The sequence below is a fragment of the Limulus polyphemus genome, unplaced genomic scaffold, assembly GCF_000517525.1.
Source record: "Limulus polyphemus unplaced genomic scaffold, Limulus_polyphemus-2.1.2 Scaffold54, whole genome shotgun sequence".
In the NCBI taxonomy this organism is placed as follows: Eukaryota; Metazoa; Arthropoda; class Merostomata; order Xiphosura; family Limulidae; genus Limulus; species Limulus polyphemus.
In genome coordinates this window covers 732,074-757,703 of record NW_013665664.1, presented here as the reverse complement: position 1 = coordinate 757,703, position 25,630 = coordinate 732,074, and the positions used below count along the sequence as shown (strand labels likewise).

At 33.9% G+C, this 25,630-nt stretch overlaps 1 protein-coding gene across 3 annotated transcripts in view; it reads left to right on the top strand.

Moving 5' to 3' along the window:
• LOC106463586 (runt-related transcription factor 1-like) overlaps window positions 1-23,942 on the top strand; it is a 61,042-nt gene extending 37,100 nt beyond the window's left edge. For all 3 annotated transcript variants that reach the window (XM_022391606.1, XM_022391603.1, XM_022391611.1), the window contains exons 3-5: window positions 3,161-3,316; window positions 12,973-13,155; window positions 22,689-23,942. In XM_022391606.1, the coding sequence (XP_022247314.1) occupies window positions 3,161-3,316; window positions 12,973-13,155; window positions 22,689-23,356 (1,007 nt within the window). In that variant the 3' untranslated portion in view covers window positions 23,357-23,942. The remainder of the gene's footprint in view (window positions 1-3,160; window positions 3,317-12,972; window positions 13,156-22,688) is intronic.
• The last annotated feature ends 1,688 nt before the right edge of the window (window positions 23,943-25,630 follow it).

Below are 25,630 nucleotides of genomic sequence, written 5' to 3'. Positions count from 1 at the left end.
CATTTAGTTATATAGCTCTACAAGTACTGCTGTCATGTGTACATATATATATATATAACTATCAGAATTATTTTTATTATCATTTAGTTATATAGCTCTACAAGTACTGCTGTCATGTGTACATATATATAACTATCAGAAATATTATTATTATCATTTAGTTATATAGCTCTACAAGTACTCCTGTTTTGGAAAATCCGGAACATCAGACCAGGTGGTACTTCAAGTATTTCCTTGGACGTAGTAAGTATTATAAACGTTGTATCTGTCGATAAATAAATACAACTATATATATATAAGTACTAGAAGTCATCTTTTCTTTCATACTAATTTACTTCGTTCCTTCTGACTTTCTCATGATAACGGGAGAACTTTTACAGTCCTGATATCATTCTGACTTTATCGTGATAACGGGAGAACTTTTACAGTATTGATATCATTCTGAGTTTCTCCTGATAACGGGAGAACTTTTACAGTCCTGATATCATTCTGACTTTCACATGATAATGGGAGAACTTTTACAGTCCTGATATCATTCTGAGTTTCTCATGATAACGGGAGAACTTTTACAGTTTGGATATCATTCTGAGTTTCTCATGATAACGGGAGAACTTTTACAGTCCTGATATCATTCTGAGTTTCTCATGATAACGGAAGAACTGTTACAGTCCTGATATTATTCTGAGTTTCTCATGATAACTGGAGAACTTTTACAGTTTTGATATCATTCTGAGTTTCTCATGATAACGGGAGAACTTTTACAGTTTTGATATCATTCTGAGTTTCTCATGATAACGGGAGAACTTTTACAGTTTTAATATCATTCTGAGTTCCTCATGATAACGGGAGAACTTTTACAGAAACCCCATTGTATAGAATTGTGCTTAACAACAAACGAAACAAGCCTTCAAAGGTAGAAGGCGTAAATGGAAAACATGGTCAGTTAACATTTGTTAATACAAGTTAACATGGTCAGTTAAAAATACGAGATGTTTATTATCTTCTCAGATAATTCAGTAGACATGCTTTCAGATCATCAGTTATTCAGGAAATCAGATTAAAAGGAACAGATACATTAAAACAGTGGCCTCCGTTGCTACACGTATCTTTTTTTCTTAATCTCTTGCACATTTCTATCATTTTTACGTGTTTCTTTTCTTCACGTTCTTTTAATCTTAAGAGCGTTTTTTTTTTACTCGTTATCTGTATTTCTCTCCTGATTGGATTTTCAGAGCCAAAAAAAAAACCCCAACAAAACGTAGACTAATAGTAAACTGGTTTCTGAGAAAAAAGTATTATTAATAATTGATTGAAATAAGGTCCCTCATGAAAAATATTTTGTCGCGTGAGGTCTCTAGGTAGTTTAAGAGAATGTTTTCAATTGCGTGTCAGTTTAATGGGAAATTCTTGAATCTATATAAATAAACATCAATATGTCTGTGTATCTGTTCCTTATACGGTTCCACATTTCTCGATCAATCAGCACCAAACTTGGCACAGTGATACAGGATGACACTGGGAATGTCGTGAAGGGACTGGGGGTTGACCCCCATCTAGTTTCATATCTAACTGCGGAAAAAAAAGACTACCAAATCAGCACAACTTAACACAGTGATACAGGATGACATGAGGAAGGTCATGAGAGGGTTAGACCCCCATCTAATTTTATATTGATAGAATTCTTGAAAACAGTATGTCTTTCCTTTCAGTATTGGTACCTTTATGTACTAGCTGCGCTCTGTCCACTACGGGGAATCGAACCCGGATTTTAGCATTGTAAGTCCGTAAACTTTCTGTTGACCCGCTGCCACGTAAATGCCTAATTTAAATATTAATTCGTTTTGCATGTTTGTATTTAAGTGTAAAGCTATACAATGGGATATCTGCACTGTGCCCAACGCGGGTATCGACGTTCGATATTTAGCGTTATAAGACTCAAAACTTACCAGTTTACTTGTTAAAGACACTGGTATATTACATTTACATTGTAAATCATGCCTGATATTTCTACGTAATATGTAAGCAAAATTAAAATTTTAATGTTTTGTTACTACCTCTGTTGTGTTTTTCTATTAAAGTTGACTTTGGAAATTGATTCTATATTGAGCATTTGAATTAACTATTCAGTTTGATTCAATGTAATTGTATACTATAGTTTTCTTTTAAGGCTTAAGCTCTATCTATGTGCGTATAAATATAATGATAGGGTAATTAGTTGTGGTTTTAGTTTCAATTTTTATTATCTCATGTAGATTTGTCATGTAATTGAAATTTATGTTCAACCATGTGACTAGTTGTTTATTATTTTTCTGTATATAAATTTTACTCACTCTTAAACTTTATCAATATCTTATTTGGAACTTAGTCTGTTGCTGTATATGGTGGTGTAGCAGTAATTTCAGTCCACTGTACTTGCCTGAAACGTTTTCACTCGTAGATGTCACGTTTTTTTCTTAAGCTCGAGGCTGTAATATAAAGTTTGTAAGTGTATAAAGAAAATTAACATCGACCAGAAAGATGAAGAGCAACATCTATTCGGAAATCCCACCTTCTGATGAGCATGAGAAATTGTATAAAATCATTTAGAGAATGGTCTCAGATATTCGTTTTAGTGAGTTCCTACTATTCTTATAACCGCGTTTTGCATAATAATTTTTTTGTTGATTGGAAAGCGACAAAACAGCAAGCAGCGAATGATTTTTCTTTTTTTTTGTACACCTTGTTTCACAAATTAAAAAATCTATGATTAAAATATGTAAAACTTTCAATAAAGGCATAAAATAATACCTTCAAACACCAAATATTCTCCTACTTCAGTTTTTACCTAGGCCTACTTTAATGGCGTCGTGGAAAACAAGGCAGCATCATGACATCATCATATCATATATATCTCTATAAAAATGAACATGCACATCTTATGTATCGGTGGCAATTTCTTGGTTAAAACCATTTGGAATAATAGTTTCATTTTATGCGAAAACATTTTACATTGTAACTTTAATTACAGAAATATTAGAAATGAAGAAATAACAACCATAAGTAACTTTGGAAATCTTGTTTATTTACTACATTTAGAATAAATCTAAAAAAAATTCTAGATTTTTTTGGGCTAAAACTATCTTGATAGAAACTTTGTTGATGTGTTCGTTGTTTATTTCAGGACAACAACAGCGTCGGGCCTTCGCTACTTCTTTTAGCCAGTGGCCCACTTTTCTTGACCCCCTTCGAGAGTGGGAACACTTACGGCGCAAAGCTACTGAACAATGGACATTAGAGTTTCCGCGAAGAATGCCAGGAGCACCAGGCGCTCCCACAGGTAAAGCAGAAAAAGAGAATGGCATAAATCTACTGGATACATTTTTGTTAAATATTCCAAGATATGTTGGTATATATATTTGTTTGCTTGCAATTAAGCACAAAGCTACACAATGGTTTATCTGTACTCTGCCCACCACGGGTATCAAAACCCGAATTCTAGCGATGTAAATCCGCAGAGATACCGCTGTGCCACTGGGAGGGGGCTTAATTTTTGAATATTTATGAACTTTTAACGTTTATGTCGAAGTGGATTTATCAATTCCATTTGTATTAACATTTTTCAACTTCCATTGAAATTTGTCAACTGTGTATTCTAGACATCAAAAATACGAATTTATGTTGAAGAACGACTTTTAAAATGTTCATTAAGACATATTAAGTTGTTATTTGTCTATTAAAGTAAGTTAGATTTTAACTTATGTATTTTAAAGCGATTAACTTCTCACATTTCATAGTGAGATTAAGCTTTACTGAAATAAGATTGAGAAGATGAATCGGCCACTAAGTTCAAAGGAAATGTTGAGATGGTGTATTGTTTATACAATGGATTTCTATTGTAAACACGCAACTTTTAGAAACAACAACAGATGATTAGTTTGTTTAACGTGTCAAAAACGATCCATAAAGGACGTCGGTAATAATGACAACTTGAAAAATCAAATAAGAACGTTAATGCTGGGTCATATCTTTTAAAATATTGATTAACAATTTATATTAAAGTTTAGAGTAACATGTAAAATATTTATCTTTTTCATAAAGACATAAATGCTCAAAAATTGCCCTTCTGAGCAAGCCATAATGATTTTAGTTTAGTTTATTTTTGAGGACTATAACACATATGCACAAACACAGCAACCAAGTGCTGAAGTTTCTTGGAAAGAAATAAGTGACTTTTTCATGCGCTGTGACATATGAAAAATCGCTCCTCGTCTAATCTGTTTCCTCGGTGGAACAGGCAAATGTCAAATGCCTTAAGGTGGTACGAGATCTACCATATCCATCTTGAAGGATTTAAAACCTAATTTTGACCGTCCGTTCATCAAGAAATAATTCTTCATCAACTAGGATGAAGATTAAAAGACAACCCGCTCAAGGAAAACTATATATCGTCAGTGCCAGTGAATAATAAAATATATTTCTAGAAAGTCATACTGTGGTCAATCAACCATAATGAAAAGTCTTAGCTTTGCAGAACCTGTGTTTATACAGCAATCGAATATGGTTGCTGGGATTAACCGTTTCCATGAAAGCTATTAAAGGATATGGGGTTTGCTGACAATTGATATGCATTAAAAAAAAAAGTCATAATGCATCCAGGCAAATAACGTGTTTGTTATCTGTCATAAAAGACATTCATAGGCTCCAGGTGTTTGCTAGCGTGAGTAATAGGCAAATGCGTTGCTGGAGTCAAAGAACAGAACCTTATTACAATAGGCGTGCTGTTTGGAAAAGAACAATTAATTATTGAGCTTGTACTTTGGAATTATTTGTTTTGTCCTGGTTGGTGTGATTTTTGACATCATGACCTAAAGCTAAATTTATTTATTGTTCAGCAAAGATTCTTTTTCTAATGCTAGCTTCCTAAAAATATAAAATTTACTTAACTGTTTAGTTTTTGTTGAAGTTATATACGTATATATATTTACGTGTGTAACTATTTAAGAAAGCTGCAAAAATGTCTATAAAACAGATTACATCAAAAGGAAGGATAGTGTGAATTTTACACAGCATATTCAAACATTAGATGAAAAGTAATTTTATGGAGAGAAAGAGAAAAAAAAAAACCGCAGCCACAAAACAAACATCTAACACTGGGGCACAAATCATAAGGTGGGTCATTATGTAATGTGCCCTGGTTTTTTGAGGTACCGGCGGAAGTAAGATCCAAATTGCGTTGGGGGTTTACCGTCTATCCAGTTTAACCTCAACTTCCCCAACCTTCACTTGCGTGGAAAAAAAAGAGCAGATGTGGGTCCTCTAGCCCACATCTGGTCCTTTTTTTTTGCTCCACCTTATGATTTGTTGGATGTTTGTCCTGTTGTTAAGGTTTTTGTTTTGTTTTTCTCTCTATATATAAAATTACATTTAATTATGTTTATATTTATTTATTTATTCAAATATCCTTTAGCCAGTACTTTATAGAGGACAACCAAAATTATGATAAAATGCAACTTCCTGAGACTTTAAGCTAAACAGTCTTGAGCAAAGAAAAACTATTACAAATAGAAAAATACAAGGACAATAGTAGAGACGAACAATTAAAAACAAAATGACCTAGGCGGATTTGGACAAAATACTACCTTAAACGGCGTTGAAGTATTTGTGTAGAATGTACAAAACGTACTTTCATTTGTAAGGAGATGAAATAACAAAATTTATATGCATGATATATAAAAAAGTGACGTTAGATACATGAATATCCTATATAGCCTTACACTGTTATTGAACAAAAATAATTGTAGTTTACTGCTAAAATACAAATGGTAGTGGTGAAAATATTACGTAATATCGATAGAAATTAGATATAAGTTAATATTAAACATTTAAACTTCTGATGACGACACCAAGAAGAGGCATTTGTTATAGACATAGCTGAGGAGACACAAATGTGTATCTATATATTATAGTCTCAATATCTTTATTATTAAGATATTTCGAATTTAAAATATCTCAAAATGGTTATCACAGGTTAAAAAACTGAATGCAGGTACACTTTTATGGCATTTTTCTATAGTAGCCTCATGTAACGTTAATGTTGCAAGAGTGAATTTAATATCCAACAGGTTAATTTGATCTAATTGGACAGAATGAGCTCACGTGCTCATACATCAGCCCATGCAAAGCAAATTATAAATTCTGATATCAATATAATATATCGTACAAATCCTTAAAGAATAATATCTACTTTTAAGTTACAATAACGAATGAATTAGTTTTTATCAATTAATATCCATAGTTACAACAAACCGTTCAAACACGACCAGATTTAAGTCTTGCTCATTGTTGTGACTAACAAATCAGCTTAACTCAAGATACTAATTTAAATGCGAACGAACATTAACGAAATGTTTTTTGGTCTCAAACAAATGTGTACCAATCTTAGAAAGCCACTTTACTTTTTATTGATTTGTGTTCTGTTAATTCGACTACATAGTTGTAGAGATAAATTAAAGTAAATATGTAGTGAAAAGGCTTAATGTCAAAAGTAAAGGTTTGGTTATGGTTTTAATATACCATAAGGCAAGCATGTTCATTCATTATACTACTCTCACTTTACGTTCATGTTGTTGTTTTTTCTAAGCTAAAACCTACTCAGGGAAAAACATTTGTTAAGTGAGTAAAAAATATGTAAACAACTTTTCAAATATGAATCCTCCGAATTCTTAAGGATCCATGTCGGTAGTGTATCGAATATACACTACAACACAACATTAAAGGAGAAAAACTCTTAATATAGCGTTCAAAATTGTCTCTTAATGCAAATTTAGAAATCGATATACATTTATTTATTTATACGGTTCACTTTTTTATACGAAAGAACGGTGATTTCAACGTACTTTGAACGTACTACATACCCAGGAATGACACTATCCCCATTTCAAACTTCATCATTTGCTGATTTGCTCTTTTATTCATTGCCTCAAATGTAGTTCATTTCTGCATAAATTAATAAAAATATTACCTGATGGACGAGAAGGATTTTGTGGGAAGTAGAGACTGATTGATATGTACGCATTTGGAAACAAGTGGTAATGTATTTTAATGTATCTGGTGGGAAGTTGGGGACGCGTTATTAAACACCTAGACTTTGTTCTAGAAAACATGGAAGCTAGTTAGTTATCTGTACAGCACGTCGAACCGGAAACTTCAACTCATTACCAATGGTCTCACTAGATACTTCAGAACAGCAAATAGAAATATTATCAGTAGCTAAAATGTAAGGGGCTGATTTTATTAGTTTGTTTAATGGTCAAAAAGACTTGTTTCAGCCCTTCACAGCTCATTTGGACTTTTATGAATATCAGCAGAACTGGTAGCAACGATACTGAATGCCTGCCTCTTCAACCATCAGTCAAGGTTCATATCTCTACCAGTGATAGACAACTTCATTGTTCGAAAGATCTAGATGAACAATATTCTTATGATATATATATATTTATTTCATAAACTGTTTTTTTTATATATGAGATAATTATGGTTTTTATTTTCCTTTGATTCTGTATTGTATTTATGAGGCTATTACTGATCTTTTATTTATTGATCTTTATTCATTTTTATTACTGATATTTATCAGACATTATAATGAGTCTTGTCATCCCTATAATTTTATTCAATTTTTGACTGTATCTATTTTCTCGTTGGTCTATTTGGTTATTGTTACCAGCAAGTTGACCTTCTCTGATTGCATGCAGTCGCTTCAGAAGATAGAACTGTTAAAAACTAAATTTGTCTGTTTGCCTGTTTGTGATAGGCTGACAAAGCTGAGTACAAAGGACCAACATACCATAAAAGCAACTGTAGAGAGAAATATACTAAGTTTTAATTATTCTCCTTTCTACACTTACCACCTTTAAGGTGAAAGCCCTTCAATCTCTTGTTAATTTGGGAAAACATTCACAAGTCAGGAATACCATATACCCTGTAGATATCGTTGAAAATGACCAGTTAAGTATTTGTGTAGTTATGGTATAAGAAAGTATCAATATGAATGGACTTGCGTATAAAAACGTATTCCAGGCAGGCAGATTTATTGTCTGACGGTGACAATTCTGTCCAAAAATGGTTCACGCGCATTACGCGCCAGAAGAGACGAAGCAACGTTCACACGTTGGAAACGACGATCATTGGAGTTTTCCCGTATTCCTTAGATGTTTACGTATTGTTTCATGAAAGACATGCAATGTCAGGGCCATTTCACAAATGTGTTTGTTGCCTTGGGTTAGACTCAACAAGCGTCTTCAGAGCATCAATATCAATTCCAACAGTTTTTAAGGCTGAACGAAATTTGCTGAACCATCGTTGACATTTACGAACTTTCGAAACATTTCCATAAACATTTTTGACATTCTTTGTGGCTACAGAGACATTGTTTCCCCTCTTGTACTCAAACAGCATTGCATGCCGAATGTGTGTTTCGTCGTGTGCCATCACTGTAAGGGATAAGATTATACTAAACTTTGCACATTATATAGACTAGACTAACGTGACGTTTACGCGGTTCGTTTAACTATTATACGTGATGTAAGTTTGTTGGTTTTTTTTTGGGGGGGGGGTAATGAAGTGTTCGAAAACGCGACATTAATTTCTTGACGACCTAATATTATGATCTTAGTAAAGAGTTTTATGGGTATCAATCCGTTCATTATAATTGGTAATTTCATCGAATGTAAAGTGAGAAAAAGCTTTAACAATAGAAACACTTAATTAAGTTTAAATCTTTATACTAATTTAAAAATTCATGTAAGTTACTAGACCGCGTCAGTATTCATAGAACTTTCTACGAAAATATTTCTTACAAAACTATCAGAGTTTTACATTAAATTAAATGAATTATTGCAGGTCATGAATATTTTACTTAATATTACATTTGTGCATTTTAGTGTGTCTTCCTACAGACAGAAATAATTCGAATGGGAGATAATATCAGCCCACAAGTTACTGATTTGTATTTATCTGGAATAAAAGTTTTATACATTTCAAATATTGCTAAGAAAGGCTACAGTAAAGCTTTGTACGTCAGTCGCGCTTCTAGATATACAGATGATACTCTCATGTCAAGTTATCAAGGTTTTCTAGACACAACTGTAAACATTATCGCTATAGGAAAAAGCTAGATGATATTTATATTTAGATGTCAATATCATTAGTTGAACAATCATATTTAATCTTTTTAATATAATGAGCACTTTCAACTTAGAATTTGTAAACTTTTCATTCCCAATTATCAATATTCTGTATAAGTTATGTTACAATATCTACTATTATCAGCTTCTTAGATATAATATAATTTGTTTATTATAAGAAATTTTTGAGGCTAGAGTTCGTAAACTCATTCTCGTTTTCATAATAAGTGTTTTTCATTGCGCATTTCAAACAAAATATTCTTTCAGGGAAATTCAATAATATTCTTGCTGATGGTTTAAAAGTTTTTACACAGTGTCACGACCTTTTTGAAAACATTCACGTTTACACCTTAATTCCTAGGGATATTGTTTGGAGAAACAGTGAAAAGCTTTAGTGTATTCACCACCATTGGAGTTACAGTCCTTTTCTTTAAGTTATTATATATATAGTTAATACTAGATATGTAACAGTTCCGTATATAGTATGACATTAGTATGATATTAACGATTGTTTTGGCTTTCCTTTTTATGGATTATTAGAGGCTTTTACAGAAGATTTAACGTTACTTTTTACTTCCTGTATCCAGTTCTAAGTGTTTGTTACAGGAGATAGTAAAAGAGTGGTAAATTTCTTTTAGACAAACCACATAGATATGTTATATTATTATTACATGTCGTATTGCTACATTTTCATTGACTATAATAAATGATTTATTATTCTATATTTCTAAAACAGTAATTTGTGGTTATACTTTGGAAAATTAACCGCTGCAAATTCATCACAGCTTCAACAGTAACATGTGGCTCATAAGTTGTCATAAATGTCACTCCCCTCTGATACTAGATAGTAGGGATGATTCAATGTGTTTTCATTGATCAAAAGAAGGGCTATAGAGAATTGGATAATAAATAGACTAAGGTTACGTTTTCCAAATCAACTTATTTATTCGACAGTAGCTTAAGGCAATAGATAGTGTTTCTGTGTTCTTTAAATGAAATGTCCTCTGTTATATATTTATTGTTACTTTCATTACCAGTATTGATTATACTACTTAGTATATCGAATATCATTACTTTTATTTTGATTTATTGATTATTATTATAATACTTTAATTATAAAGATTGCTTTTCGTTGTTAACTTAATATATGTATTTAGCACTAACCTAAATCTCCTAAGCTGCCTTAACTTCGTGGGGTGTTATTGGGTTTAAGGTCGAGACTACCACCAATAGCGAGGTTACTCAATTGATGAAACAATACATTCTAATCTTTATCAGTAAGAAATGTAAAAAAAAGTATGTTTAATTAGCTTTAATAATTGTCAGGTTAATTTTTAATTTCGCTCTAAATACTTAGCTTTCTCCGATCGGAATTTAATATTAATTACATTAATTACACTAAGAGAAAAGAACAGTGTTAACTCCTGCTCCTCTTTTTACTTTCAAGTCATATGATAAACGATGTGTGACGTAAGAGGATAATTCTATATCTTATAATGATTAGTTTTACACAGGTTGTGTATGTTCAGTATTATCTGTGTTTGTTATTTTGATTAATAGAATATTTATTTTGAAGCGTATTCACAAAGGCAGCACCATTTGTGCCAACTATTAATTACAAGTATTAATATGCTCGCCTTTTCAGCCGTGGGGGAGTTATAATGTGACGGTCAATCCAATTATTCGTTGATAAAAGAGTAGCCCAAGAGTTGGCAGTGGGTGCTGATGACTAGCTGCCTTCCCTCTAGTATTTCAGTGCTGACTTAGGGACGGCTTGCACAGATAGCCCTCGTGTAGCTTTGCGCGAAATTCAAAACAAACAAACCATATTCTAAAAGTTTTGACAGTCATTGCAAAGTTCGTAACTAAAAAAAGACAAACTATCCTAGAGTTGGAAATTTTTGCAGGACTTGTAGTTTTTCATCAGATTGATTATCATGATGCTACATAAGCATACTTTCAGGAAAAACAAGACAATTGTACGTTTCACAGATGCTTCATTTATTACAACTGTGGTTTCGCCAGTAAAGGCATATTTTCCTTTCTTGAATTTCAACCTTTCGAATACGAAGTGATTGAACATTGTCGTTTTAAATTACTTTCCACGGAGATTAAATGATGTGGTTAACACATCATAAAATTATTTTTTTTTTTACACGATGAAACTTGATTAATCCATTTCTAAGAGCAATTGTTTATATATCGACATACTCTAAAACGGGATCATTGGGGACGAAATCTACTTCATCCAACTTATATATGAATTTCAGTTTGGATCATCAAAGTATTTCAATGATATTAGTTTTCCTCTCTACGCTTTAGATAATGCGCAATACCATTTTAATACATGGTACAATTTTTCTTAATCATATCTTATAAATTAGGGACGGCTAGCGCAGATAGCCCTCGTGTAGCTTTGCGCGAAATTCATAACAAACAAACAAACAAATTTACTGAATGAATCCTTAAACACCTTTATTTTGAAATTGATGAGCAAACTCGTATAAATAAACTCTTTGACAAAGCCCCTGCCATTGTTCTTGTTCTATTAAAGTATTAATGTTTCGAATATTTATTTTACTGACGCTGTACATTTTTGTTAATTGATTTGAAAACCTATTTAATCTTTACTACTACATAATAGCAATATATTTCAAGGCACCTCATAACAACTGTTATATCAATTTGTGTTTCATAAAGAATATTTTTATTTAGCTTTTGTCATCAAACAGTTAAAATTTCCGAACCATATAGCTAAAGTGTGTTTTACAAAACAGTATTATGTTTTAATGTAAGGTAAGTTAGCATCTACAAAATGCAAAAGTCATCATAACATTCCAGCTAAAGAATTTCATCTATTAATTATTTTTCTCAGAAACTCGAAAGTAACAAAAAATATATATGTAGACAGACTAATCAGTTTATTAAAGGCCTTCCATCCAATATTGAGTTGCAAAACATTTCACTTAGGTATTTTTATGTTTATATTATAAAATTTTAAATTGTGTTTTGCTTTTTTTTTGACAAACATGTTATACAGTACAGAATACCGATGAGGAAAGTGAAATATCAGGGATGAAATGCAGAATAATTTAACTTAAAACAATTAAGAAATGCAGGATTACAATATTTGTTACACTTCGCTATAACATGAGATACTGGAAACATAATTAAGCGAATGGTATAAAATGAAAAACATACCGTAAATAAATAACACAGTTAGACTTTTTGACTTTTCGTGGCTCCTTCATACGGAGAAAATTTTTTCGGCTTATTTACCGAAATATTCTACAAAAGAGCTATTCTCTGTTTCCTCATGGCCTCCTCACTGACTGAGTGGTAAGTTGTGAGGGTTTAAAACGCTAAAATTGGGGCTTCTATACAGAAAGAACATTGTGTAGCGTTGTAATTAACAAAAAAATAAACAAATACTTTCTTATATTTATTGTATTGAAATAATGTTTACGTTGTTTACTATGTTAACAGATTATTATAGCCCAGAGGAATATGACTGTAGAGCAATTTTCCAACATTGGTTGGAACCTTTTCTTAGGCTCATTAATATTGTGTTTTGTTTCTGGTTCGTATAAATGCAACCTTAATTTTCAACTTACTTTATTAAAATAAATGTTTGGAATTCTACTTGAAATACTTTGCAATTTCAAATATCACATTTTATCAAAGAACCTTCTCTTTTCTGGATTAACTTTTGAATAAAATTTGTTGTACGTTACTACGCTTCTTTAAAATAGTACCTCTTAAAACAACATCAACACCAACAATGAAAACCGTTTGTTGAACTTTGCTCAAGCTTTACATCTGGCTGACCCTGAACATCATTGGAATCCGTATGCTTTGCCTTATCCATCGTATCTTACGTCATCGTCCTCGATGCAGAGATCCATCTTCCCAGTGCCATATGTGAACAACGTATCAGATGAAGCATTGCCAGGAAACCCTCACCATTCTTCCAATTCAATACCGTTAACCACAGGTAATAGAGTGTTAAACTATTATTTTTATACCTTCATAATAATAATCCATTGAATGTTTCAGACAGCCTTGTAGTCCAAGTAGACTTTTAAAATTAGTTTTGCTATTATATAAAGTTATAATAACGCAATTACAAAAAGATTACAGAGTTTATTCTGAAAACCTAGTAATTCACTAATCTACGTAGGAACAACAATACATATTATAATAGGTTGAGAAACAACGATTTATAAGCAAAATGAATAATTTTATTGATGGTGGAACATAATACATGTTTCGAAACATGTAGTATGTTTCACCATCAATAAAATCATTCATTTTGCTTAGTCCCCAGATGGAACAGCGGTAAGTTTACGGACTTGCAACGCTTAAAGCCGGAGTTCGATTCCCGCGTTGAACACAGCAGACAGACCAATGTGACTTTTTTCTAAGAAGAAAACAGACACACCCTATGCTTATAAATCGTTGTTTGCCAAACCCATATTATATTAGCATAATGTGTTACCATACTGAAGTAACAATACATATTAATAAACCAAGCGAACAATATATATATATAAATGTATACAGTTTGTGTTTGTTTTCATGGAATAGAATTGATACTAACTAGCAACATATTTATCAAAAATATAAAATTTCGTACTGATCTTATGATCGAATTTTCACACAGAGAGAACGAACTTGTAATTTATAACAGAACATGTTGAAACACTGACACATAAGTACACTCATGCGTGCAAGAAAACTACTTGAACAATCAAAATATTTCTGTAGACTTCTAAGAAAATATACTTGTTTTCGGGACGCTACTAAAAACGCGTAAAGTATACACTGACTGCCCACTGCTTTAGACATATCACACACAGTTTAGAACACTACATTTACCAGCTTTAAAATAATAGCTTGATCAGCTGATAATCTGATAATCAGCCTGATAATCAGCCTGATATTAAAAAATAATAGCTTGATAGGCCTGGCATGGCCTGGTGGTTAGGGCGCTCGACTCGCAAAATGCGAGTCGCAGGCTCGGATCCCCGCCATTGAATATGCACGCCTTTTAGAGTCTCACTGGCACGGCCAGCCATCTGAGTATAAAATTCATAGATAATACAAAATACGCGAGCGGCAGACGACCAAAACTAAATGAGATTATGGTCGAATGAAGAAGAAGATAATAGCTTGATGATCTGATGTGCTAGAAAATGTAAACCTACAATGGTTAGTCAGCCACATACTTGAGATTAAGGATCTGTGACACATTTTGAGAAGCATTTTTGCGGCTGAATGCCTTTTTAGAGCTTTGGAATAAAACAAACAGTTATTTGACTGGCTATTCAAAGTATATCAACAGTGACAATAAAATACGTCAGCCACAACAAATTACTGTAATCACCAACTAGTGGGGGTAAACTGGCGGAAAAGTGCTACAGTTATGATGCCGTGCCCCTCACTTCACCAGTTTCTTCAACGGTGGTCAAGTTTATACGATATTCAAATGTACCATACGAAGGACGTTACAAGATCCGACACATAACAATAGAAAACAGTCTGAAGCTTATTTATCTTGGAAAACCCTGGCTTCAGTTGTAGTTAGAAAAACATAGACCGCAAATGACTGGAAGTGAGTGATTTGTTTTAGGAATATGTGTTTCGAAATCTCTGTGCTGGCAAATTTTATCAATGTGGAGAAGTAATTTATTTATTTTGTTTTGGTTCCACAGTAGAAACTGCCAGACGTCATGTGATGTTGTGAGGACAGTTCTTTTAGTAGAGACTTTGCCATTTATTTCCATAAGGGCTGTGGCAACTACAAATAGCCAGGGTATGCTCTAATATCACTTAGTAATTAAATACATCATTAATCAGGTATATTCAGGTTTACTGTTCAGATGTTTTATATACATGTCATGCATTTAGTTTCCGTCCTAGTATCCCGGAATAGCCATCCTTACTCTGCTGTAGTCACTGTTTTGGACAAATACATATGTTACAGTGTTTATTCAAGAGAGTTATACTTACCATCCACCAGAATAGGTCATGCAGAGATTTTTACAGATTAGTTTTGCTGGGAAGTTATTCTTCCTTAAAATGGTAATATGAGGAGAATGACTGCTGACGTATTATATGGGATTGTGGGATACTGCACTAGCAACCTGGTCTGATAAGTGTGGAATTAACACTATCCTTCCTGTCTTAATGCAATGTAGAAGTATATTCTTCTTCGTACTCCAACATCTAGAATATTTCTTAAGTAAAAGCAATAGAGGCTCTCAAGTATTTAAAGTTTGTGTTGCAACACAGAAAGTGAAAACAAAAACCAACCACATATCATGTGAAAGAGAGTAAATTTTAATATTACCTGTATATTTTTCACTTTCTTTGCTGTTCAGATTTTACTTATTGTCCTGGAATACATATAATTTCAACCTACCATATTTCAGTAATTATGTATTTTATACATTCTCACTTAAAAATTCAGAAACATTTTGGTCCAGGAAATCAGATATATTATTGAAGAGTTTATTTCAAATCTCCTTCTTTGTTTCATTTCACTATTTATTGATTGTTTAGTTCTGTAAATAGTGATTATGTAAATCTAGACCTTTAATGTCAAACACATTTGACCTCCCACTCCCACATGTAGAGGTATTGGATAGCAAGTATGGGACATGATGTAGGTGAACAATTTGAGTATCTTGAAACAACTAGAACTGATTAAACTTGTGTGGGATATTGAAGATAAGAACAGTGGGTATTGCTCAAAAAGAGTCATATTTGTCATTGTTCAGAAATACTACAGAATGGTTAAGTAGTAATGTACAAAGAACACTTGCAATGGCTGAGGCAACTTCAAGGCACTATGATGAGGTTTATCTCTGCATATCATGGTGATAAGCTACCACATTCTTCCAAGTACATGTAATCATATAGATGCACATGTTTCTATATTTTTGGAATACTGTCATCTTGGATCATCTGAGATACCTGCAAAAGATATCTCAGGCTCGTTTCTGATCTTTCCATGCTTGCTGGCTGGCAGGTGTCCACCATGAACAAGGATACTGTGGAAAACATGTCGAGGTTGTGGGAATGGAATGAAGAGCTGCTGGAATTATACAGAACGACCCCTCCCATCAATATCAGCACCAGGGACATATTGAGTAGCACAAGCAAGGTGGGTACATCCTGATCAACCAGCATGCCACACATACATCACTCAACCTATCATTACTATACAAGGAAATCTGCCAAAAAGTGACAGTATCAGCAGACTGATGGAATGTTTCTTGCAAGGAGAGACACATGGAATGATAGGAATCCTTAATGTCATCCAAATTATAACGAAAACCTTGATAGTTACACTCTATTATAGTGCCAAATTTTACTTAGAAGGAGGAGAACTGGATAGAGAACCCTTTTGCTTGCAACCACAACGTTTCACCTTAGTAGAAAAGGGTCTATTGACCTCCATGAGCTTGTCCTAGGACGACTGGGTAGGTCTCTGTAAGAAGAAGAATACTCCAGTGACTGAGAGCGTGACCAAATAATTGTCCTGCACCTTGAGCTGAAGGAGAAGAAAACAAGCAGTCACTGGAAGTGATAGTGGGAACAGAGACAGAAGTAGACATGGACTTGTCAACTCTTGCATTCACAGAGGGCAAAATACTCTTGAGATGGTGAGAGAAAGACTCTATTGGAGGCACAGAAAGATCTGTCAGCATTCCCATTGTAGCAGAGGAATGGAGTGCAATAGCATATGTCCAAGATGGGGCTGAGGAAAACAACTTCCAGGCCTGAGGATAAGAGGTGTTGTTTATGATGCATAAACATTGTACCCCTTTTTCCTTCACTCACTTAGGCTAAGAACTAGAGGTGGAAACCACCACAATTGACGCAGTGAGGGTTCAGTTGACATTCGTAGACATCGTCGTCTTTCTACCACAATGAGCACTCATCAAAGATGCCTTAGAAGGTCCAAATTGTAAGACACAGGAAAACCTAACAGGACTAGGAACCTTACAGTTCAGATAACCTGCCTTAACAGTGGCAGGTGGATGTGGCGATGTAAAGGTCAAAATCAGAACATTGGTTGGCTGCAGTATTACATATTTTCAAGTGGAGATGTGTCAAACAGATGAAATTATTTAGATGAAGAATTCATTGAGGATTTCTGTTTCAGGGATGTATCATGCCTATGTCCAGCTGGTCAGATGTCAAAGCCAGAAGTAATCTAGGATTAAGTTCACGACCAGTATTTCTCTTACCACCAGTTCTAAGGTTGTCTGAGGCAAGATTGGGAAGTATGTTCCCATCCCTTTTCCATCTTGCTCTCCAATGGCCAGAAATTTGCTGATGTATAGAGAGTCACTGATACTATCAGTGCTTCTGTTTCTTCCCCTGCCTTTCTGGTCATCAATTCTTGGGCAGAAAGATCGCCACTTTCCTTTCGAGCTGATCATCTCTAAGATTATTATTGCTCATTTACACTGGTGGAACTTCAACTCACTTTTCATCAGTCTGACATTACATTAGTGAGACCTGATAATAATCATTAAGAGATGCTGCATCATCTCTCTTCTGCTTTTCTTGTTTTCATTTTGGTTGTTTTTATCCAGATTTGGCAAAGGTTTGGGACCTCCATTTATATGGGTTGTATGGCCATTTACCCATTTTTATTTGTAAAGTTTTACTCAACCAGAGTTTCCAAGTCCATGTGGGTTCGACCCTGTCCAGATCCTTCACATAGGAACCTGGAGTCCCTCAGAGCTGTGTTCTGAATGTCACACTTTTCAGTATTATGATTAATGCTATCACTCAACAGCTCCATCCTACTGTTGCAACTGACCTCTTTGTCAACGACTTCCACATTTCCTGTTAGTTTATTGAGTGGCGACTTCAGACTGCTCTCACTCGCTTATTGAAGTGGACCACAGCAAATGGTTTCACCTTCTCTTCCTCTAAAACTGTTTGCATATATTTTTGCTGCCAACATGGCTTACACCCTGATCCTGAGCTCTGTCTTAGTGGTGTTGTTCTTCCCATAGTTCCTGAGATGAATTTATTTAAGCTTCTGTCTGACTCCAAACTGACTTTCATTCGTCACATTAAGCAGCTTTGTGTCAAGTGTACACAGGCACTGAACATACTTTGTGTCCTCTCTTTCATATTTTAAGGAGCAGATCAGTGTTCTATGTTGAAGATCTATTGTGCCCTCATACATTCCAAGATAAACTATGGGCCTATAATTTATGGACCTGCCAGGGCCTCTGCCTTGAAGATATAGGAACATAAACATCATCTAGGGGTTTTGGCTTTGCACAGGGGCTTCTTGCACTCCACCTGTCCAGATTTTGTACACTGAGTTCCATGAACATCCTCTTCATCTCAGATTTTTGCAAGTTCCTTGCTTTATGGTGGGCTTTGCTCTTTCAGAATCGGTAGTTGGCTATTCCTCCATTTGGCCTTTGTATCTAGGCACAGTTGGCTAAATTAAGGCTTTCATTGCATAGTGTTGCTCAGTCTGATCACCAGACCATTCCTCCATGGCTCGTTACCACCACCACCTTTCTTTGAATCATATGAGGACAGTAGATACTCCCAGTTGGAAGTACTATCTTCTGTTTACCGAACATCTTTCAAACCATTCATCTGTTCCCGTTTTTATGGATGATTCGAAATTAGGTGACTCTGTGGGTTTTGCCATGGTTTGTTTTGGCTCGTTGGCCACTCACAAAATCTCCTCTACAGTTTTGTATTCACTGCTATTTCTCTTGTCTTGGATCACGTGGAAGCTAAGTAGTACACTTGACTGATCTATTTACGCAGACTCTCTTAGTTCTTTACTGACCCTAAAATCACTTAATGCGAGTTATCACCCTTTTCTCTTGTATATTCAGAAACGACTGGCCCGTTTTTCTCTGTTATTTGTTTCTATCCAGCTTTTCTGGATACTTGGTCATGCTGTATTCACGAGAACGAACTTGCAGACAACATAGCTAAGTTTGTCTGCTCTGGTGCTTTCACAGCTATGCCTGTCTCCTACATGAACTTTGATTCTGTGATCAAGGCATGGTTTTGCATCAGTTGGCAGTCAGTTTGGGGTGAGCAACTTCATAACTAGCTTTTCCAGATGAAACCTACGGTTGTTCTTTGGCCATCTAGTTTTCATTAGGATCGGCGGGAGGAGGTTGTCTTGGCTAGGATGTGCGCTGGTCAGAGTTTTAACTCATAATTTCTTATTATGCGGGACTGTTACGCCAATGTGTGGCCTTTGTAACATTCGAGTCAAAAATACCCACGTTTTACTTTTGTGCCATCTTTACAAATCTGAGCGGCGGCATCATTTTAGACATGTCTTTTCTTAGGGTTTACCTCCAACGTTGGACAATGTCCTTGGCGATGGTGACATTATCCAGATTAATTGTGTTTTCAGTTTTTTATGGGCCATTGTCTTTTAAAGTATATTTGAGTTTTTGTACCTGATTTTTAGACATTGTTTAGCTTTTAAGTTGATTTCTTTTTACATTCTATAGAGTTTTAATTTTCATTTTCATACCAATTGTTTGGCATAGATAGTCATGTTGCTTTGCGCCAATAAAACTCAAAAACCAACCAACCAATAAACAAACAAATGTAAGGAATAGCATTCATTACTTTATGAGTTATTGTCTGGTAAGATGTGTGTGTGAATGTAATGTTTAGATTAATCATGTGATCTGCCTAGTGAGTTGGAGTGGTATTTCTGTAGTGCAGACCACTTGATAATCGCGAGATGAACACAATCAGACGGCTGATGTTCTCACACAAGATCCTAGAATAAGTAATTGTTAATTTCAACTTTTTACGATAATATACAACTATACCATTCCAATGAGCTAGAAACTTTGCAACCCCCACATTCGAAGCTATCATATTAAGCTTTTTGGAGAATGTTCATATATGTTTGCCTGTTGAAATGTCCTATAATTCGATTATGTTCTGCTTATTATGAATATTTTGAGTGGATGTTGAATTCAAATTACCTTATTTTAGTTTGTATTGTCTTTAACTGTTGGAAACTACACTCTAATAATTAATGAATTTTTCCTTTATTTTTCCCATATACAAGTCCCATATCATCATTCTTGCAGTCTAAAGAAGTGATTATAAAAAACGAGAATTGTTAAGTTAGTCTTCTCAGTTTGGCTTTTAATGTCGTTTTTTAGCGTTTTGGCATATAAAAGGCTCTGAGGTAAGAAATGAGGAAGTTGAAAACTGTCACGTTTTACCCTTCTACAACTTAGAAACTGAGTACAACACCATACATGTAAGCTTAAATTAATTTTACAGAACTTTCCTTCGGGTGTTATAAATTTAGGTGATGTCTTCGCACACAGTACAATGTCAGTCCTTCCCTATTCTAATCATTGCCTTGAGCAAAAAGTACGTATTGCAGTAATCATTCTAATGAGCCTATATTTGTCTGGTCAGATTTCTGCATTATCTTCCCTTAGAGTGCAATCTTAACCCAGGTGGAGGCAGGGTTATGCAGAGATTTACACATATTAACAGGAGTAAGGGCTTATTTATTTGTTTTCGAATATTCGTTAAAAGCTATTTAAAGACTGTTTGTATTAGCCCTCCTAGTTTTGATTTGATAAATTAAAAGGAATGCAGCTAGTCAACGTCACCTACCATAAACTGTTATTTAATTGCTGTGACATGACTTGAACGATGAACCTGCAAATCCATAGTCCAGCATGCTAACCACTGGGTCACTCTCAGCCACATTGGCAAGGAAGTTAGTGATCCTTGTATGTGTTATGAGACATATCACTGGTATAAGTAATCTATAATTGTGTTACACCACACCATGCACATAGTCTGGGAAAAGGTGCGATACTAACACAGTTCTTTTTGTTTTGTTTTCCCTTTCCTTCTCCAGAATCCAGAATGTTTCATAAACACGAGCAAAAGAAAGCAATCAACATCTAATGACAGAACTGTAACATAGTAAGAGCAAATAAGAATTGACGATACCTTGTTTGAATAAAAAAGTATTTCTATGTTGTCCAATTTTGATTCAATATCCAGTTATACATTTAATTTTTAAAGATCCCGTACTGTGGTCTTGTAACACTCGCCTATTGGCGATACTTTCACCTATGAATACTTCAGGGCAAATAACACCCATGGTATTTCTATAAGTAGTTCCTAACCACTTCCTACTCAAAAGATGAGGGCCCAGTCTTTCAAGCTGATAATGTTGTGGTAATCTTAGGAAAAATCAATTGGTGAACAGTTATTAAGATCCTGTAAATAACGTGAAGAATAAACGATTTAGCAAATAAATGTGTAAACATCAGGTATTAGTGATGACAAGATGAAGATACTAGACAAAAGGAAGCAATAACATGCAAAATCTCTATTGATACGCTTAATGAGTATAAACCGAATTACTACATTCGGAACATAATTTGGAATGGAACTAGATTAGTTGGTAAATTAAGTAGAGCTTATGTGGCCAACTGGTGTAAAACGAAAACACTCGTGTGAAAATGTTAACTTTATTGGTAAAAGCTCAAGGCAATAGTTTAAACTCATTAAATAAGAGGAACAAAAAACACACACAAAATCAAATAGCAAATTCTAGATACGTAACACCGACTCAGATATCTTTATAATTACACTATCTCCTCTCCCACCTATAACATTTGTAGGAAAGGCAATATCAAGGTGGTGTGTTCGAAACATTGGAAATTAGTATAGCCAATAGGTCTACAGCTCCATGTCGTTTTACTTATTTATAACAGGTGTCCACGTTCCTATGACATCTCATTTACTGTAAGAAAAAAGCTTTACGACTGAAATCAACCACAATGCAACAATTTTCTGCACTCTTAGTGCTCAATATTGGTTCAAAAAGAACAATAGCTCACTTGCCAATCTCAGTCTGCTTGAACGTCTTGGAAATGAGTCTGAACCTTGCAATCACAACCATAGCTCTCTACAAACATACAATTGAAAAACATACTTCATAATAAATGGTATCTTGTGGAGCCTAATGTATCCAGCTATTTCCAAGCTATTATCGCGGACAAGATGATTCAACTTGAGTTCATGTAGAATTCTTGGTAAAGTGGATATTCAGTTTAAATTACGATAACTTCAAATAACATGTGAAACACTTAGCATAATGTAGAATTCAATAAAGTAAACATCCTTGCCTTATAGCGATATGGGTTTAATATTGGTTTATAATGTAGCTCATAGAGAATATTTCTAGTAGCACATTTGATATTTCCCCCCGATGGAAGAACGGTAAATCTACTGATTTAAACACTTAAATCGGGAGTTCGATTCCCCTCGGTGGATATAGTTGGAAGTCCGATGTGGCTTTTATATAAACACACACACCACACATTTAATCTTTATTAGTATTTGTTTAAATATAGAACAAGAACACAATTATGAACCTAGTACTTTACTACTTTAAATCGTATCATATCAGCTGTATAAGAGCATATTTTCTAAAGTTGTTTATGCTTGTTATAGGTCTCATTGAACGTGCAGGAGGAGGATCTTTTGTTGCTTCAAACGATCAGAATAGTGGCCTTGCGCTAAAAAGAGACTCGATATTACGATCTGGATTCAATAACACTATGTCTGCAACAACAACTGATTTTTATTTATCGAATAGACTGTCCGAACTGCGACAAGGATTAGGTGAGATTAACAGCACAGGTATGAACTACCAGACAAACAACAGTGGTGCGTCTTGCCTGTCGGTCAGCCATAGAGGATATGGGCTTTTGGCATCTCATAGTTCTTATAACAACGGAAATGGTATCGCAACCGCTACTGCTGGGATGTATCTGAGCTCTCCAGTTGTTTCACCGTCCCTTCTTTATCCCCAGCTTTATTCCAACGTCTCACAATCTCAGATTCACCCATCTCTACATCTATTAGGCAACGAGCTCAAGTCGGCTGTTGATATAACTCTCGCCACTCAACAGCAGTATCACAACGAGAAACTGGTCGCCAGTTTAACCAATCTAGAAGGTTCTCGAACCCACAGTGGCTCTATTGACAGTATGATGCATTCTGAGAACAGCAGTGGTGAAAACAAGCAGAGAACTCGTATCACTAGAGCAGAAAGAGGAAATGCCCTTTTTGGTGTTACTTATGAACCTAATGATCTCACATTATGGAGACCGTACTGAAGTAATTCAATGGCATATATATATCTATAAATTAATCTGTTGTAAAAAATAGTTCCCTGATTGTTCGTCGGAAAGCTTCGAGGCTTATAAGGCTAAAATTCGGAATTTGATCCTCGCAATGGACACAGCGCAAATAACCTATCATGTAGCTTTGTGCTAAAAATAATGAACATCATGAACGTTGAACATTCCGTTGCAAGTCGCTTCACCTTTGTCTTCATCAGTTTAAGTTAAATTTATGTTGAATAAGCTCGTTTCCAATAAATATATGCCATTTGTGAGAATACACATCACTGTCTATTTCCAATAATAATCAAACCAACAGGCAAGTAAAATAAACAAGTTCAGTTATTTTTACCTTATAGATTTCTCCTGTGACCATCACGCTACGTAATCTGAAACATTCTATAGCTCCATTTGTGTGTGTGTTATTTCATAGAAGTACATGATTTAGTGGTAGTTTCTTCAAGGAATGCTAATTGTATATAAATATACAAGTTACGTTGACTAACATCGTGGGTTTTATATGATTTTATTGTTTATTAAAATTGATGTGTGCATAGATATTTAGAACCTTACATGTCCAATAAATAGAAGTCTCTGGCCGTACGTTCTAATGTTTCTATTTATTTCAGAGTGATAAAATCAATCTATAGTTTCTAGGATTTAAAATTAGAAGAGTAAAATTTCTACAAAATTAAATGATATTTAAAGCGCTTTACATATGATCATAGTTCTTATTTGGTTTTATGAATTTTATATTTTATATGATTCTTCATAGCTACTGTAAAAAGTAAAAAAATAAATAAGCGAAGTGAATCGGATCAGGATTTGAACACATGCCTTTTCTTTCTTTTTTAGGCAGGTAATAGAGCTATTTTGTTTAAGAATTAAACAAATGTATTCAAAGAAAATTAGAATATATATATATATATATGTATGTGATGATAATAGTTTACTGTGTTGGTTTGTATAACCAGCAAGCATGGAGACAATTTGAACACTGATTCATCTTAACTAGCCTTCTTTTAGTAATTTTGCTTTTTGAGATAATTATTTTCCTACTTATGAAGAAGTAAAACCATTTCAACATAGGCAGAATAACAGAATAATTGTTTTTTGGCTTTCGTTAATTCTTGGTTAACTGAAATAACGACTAAGCAAAGTCAATAATTAAATAGGTTAGTAGTGTGTTACTGGTGCTAGTAAGACTGAACTGTTTTGTTAACTGACACTAGCGGGTAACAACATAAATAAATACAAAAAATGATTTTATAAAAACTTTGAAACTCGTTTTTAAGGATACCTATGGAATCTATTAGACTTTTAAAATTCGATATAATTGTAATTGACTGATCATATAATAGAGAAAAATATACAAATAACTAATATATAACAGAGACAGCGAAAATAGATTACTAAGTACGAGATATTCTAAGAGAAAAATACTAATGTTTCCTTGCTTAATTGCGTTGCGTAAATCTATTCCATTTCCACAGCAAAGAAAACAGCGTGAGTTAGTACTTACCAGTGAGGTAGCTTATGAGAGTTTATAATAGCATAAAAAATCAAGTTTATTTAATTGTCGTGAAGTTATTTACTAACAAAAGTCTCGGATGAAATTTGAGACTGACAGAGATCACCGATGTTGTAGAACGTGTATACTTAAAAAACAAAAGTACCTTAAAAGCAGCTGCTTCTGAGGAGTTTAACTGTATAAAGCCCTAATTAACATAGTATCTTTGTTTATAACTATTTTAACTAAGGTACGTACTGACTTAACGTATAAAAGATTAACCTAGTTTTTTAAGTGATAAATAAATACTAATTTACTTATTTATTGATAAACAGTTAAACACAAATAAATTGTTAGGAATTTCTTGTGGATACTCTTTTAAACTATAAATATGAATAAAATGAATCGTAAGTTTGCGAGGCAGTATTTAAATAACTTGTCCCTAACTTATATCATATAACATATATATATATATATATAAAAAACTTCGATTCGACTTCTCGACAAATTTCGTTTTTGCCATTCACCAACCTATGGAGGAATTGAGGAACCAACAGTTCTCCCGCAGATACTCAGTATTTGCTATCTTGGGCATTTCCAATTAGGGAAAATATAAATTATACGTACATAATACATTCAAATTCTCATAACAAAAATAAAGAGTAAAAAACAAATTCTCACAAATAGAAATTTATATAGAAATATAGAAATTTATATAATGCAAGATAAATGAAAAATGCAGATTAATTATTTAATAT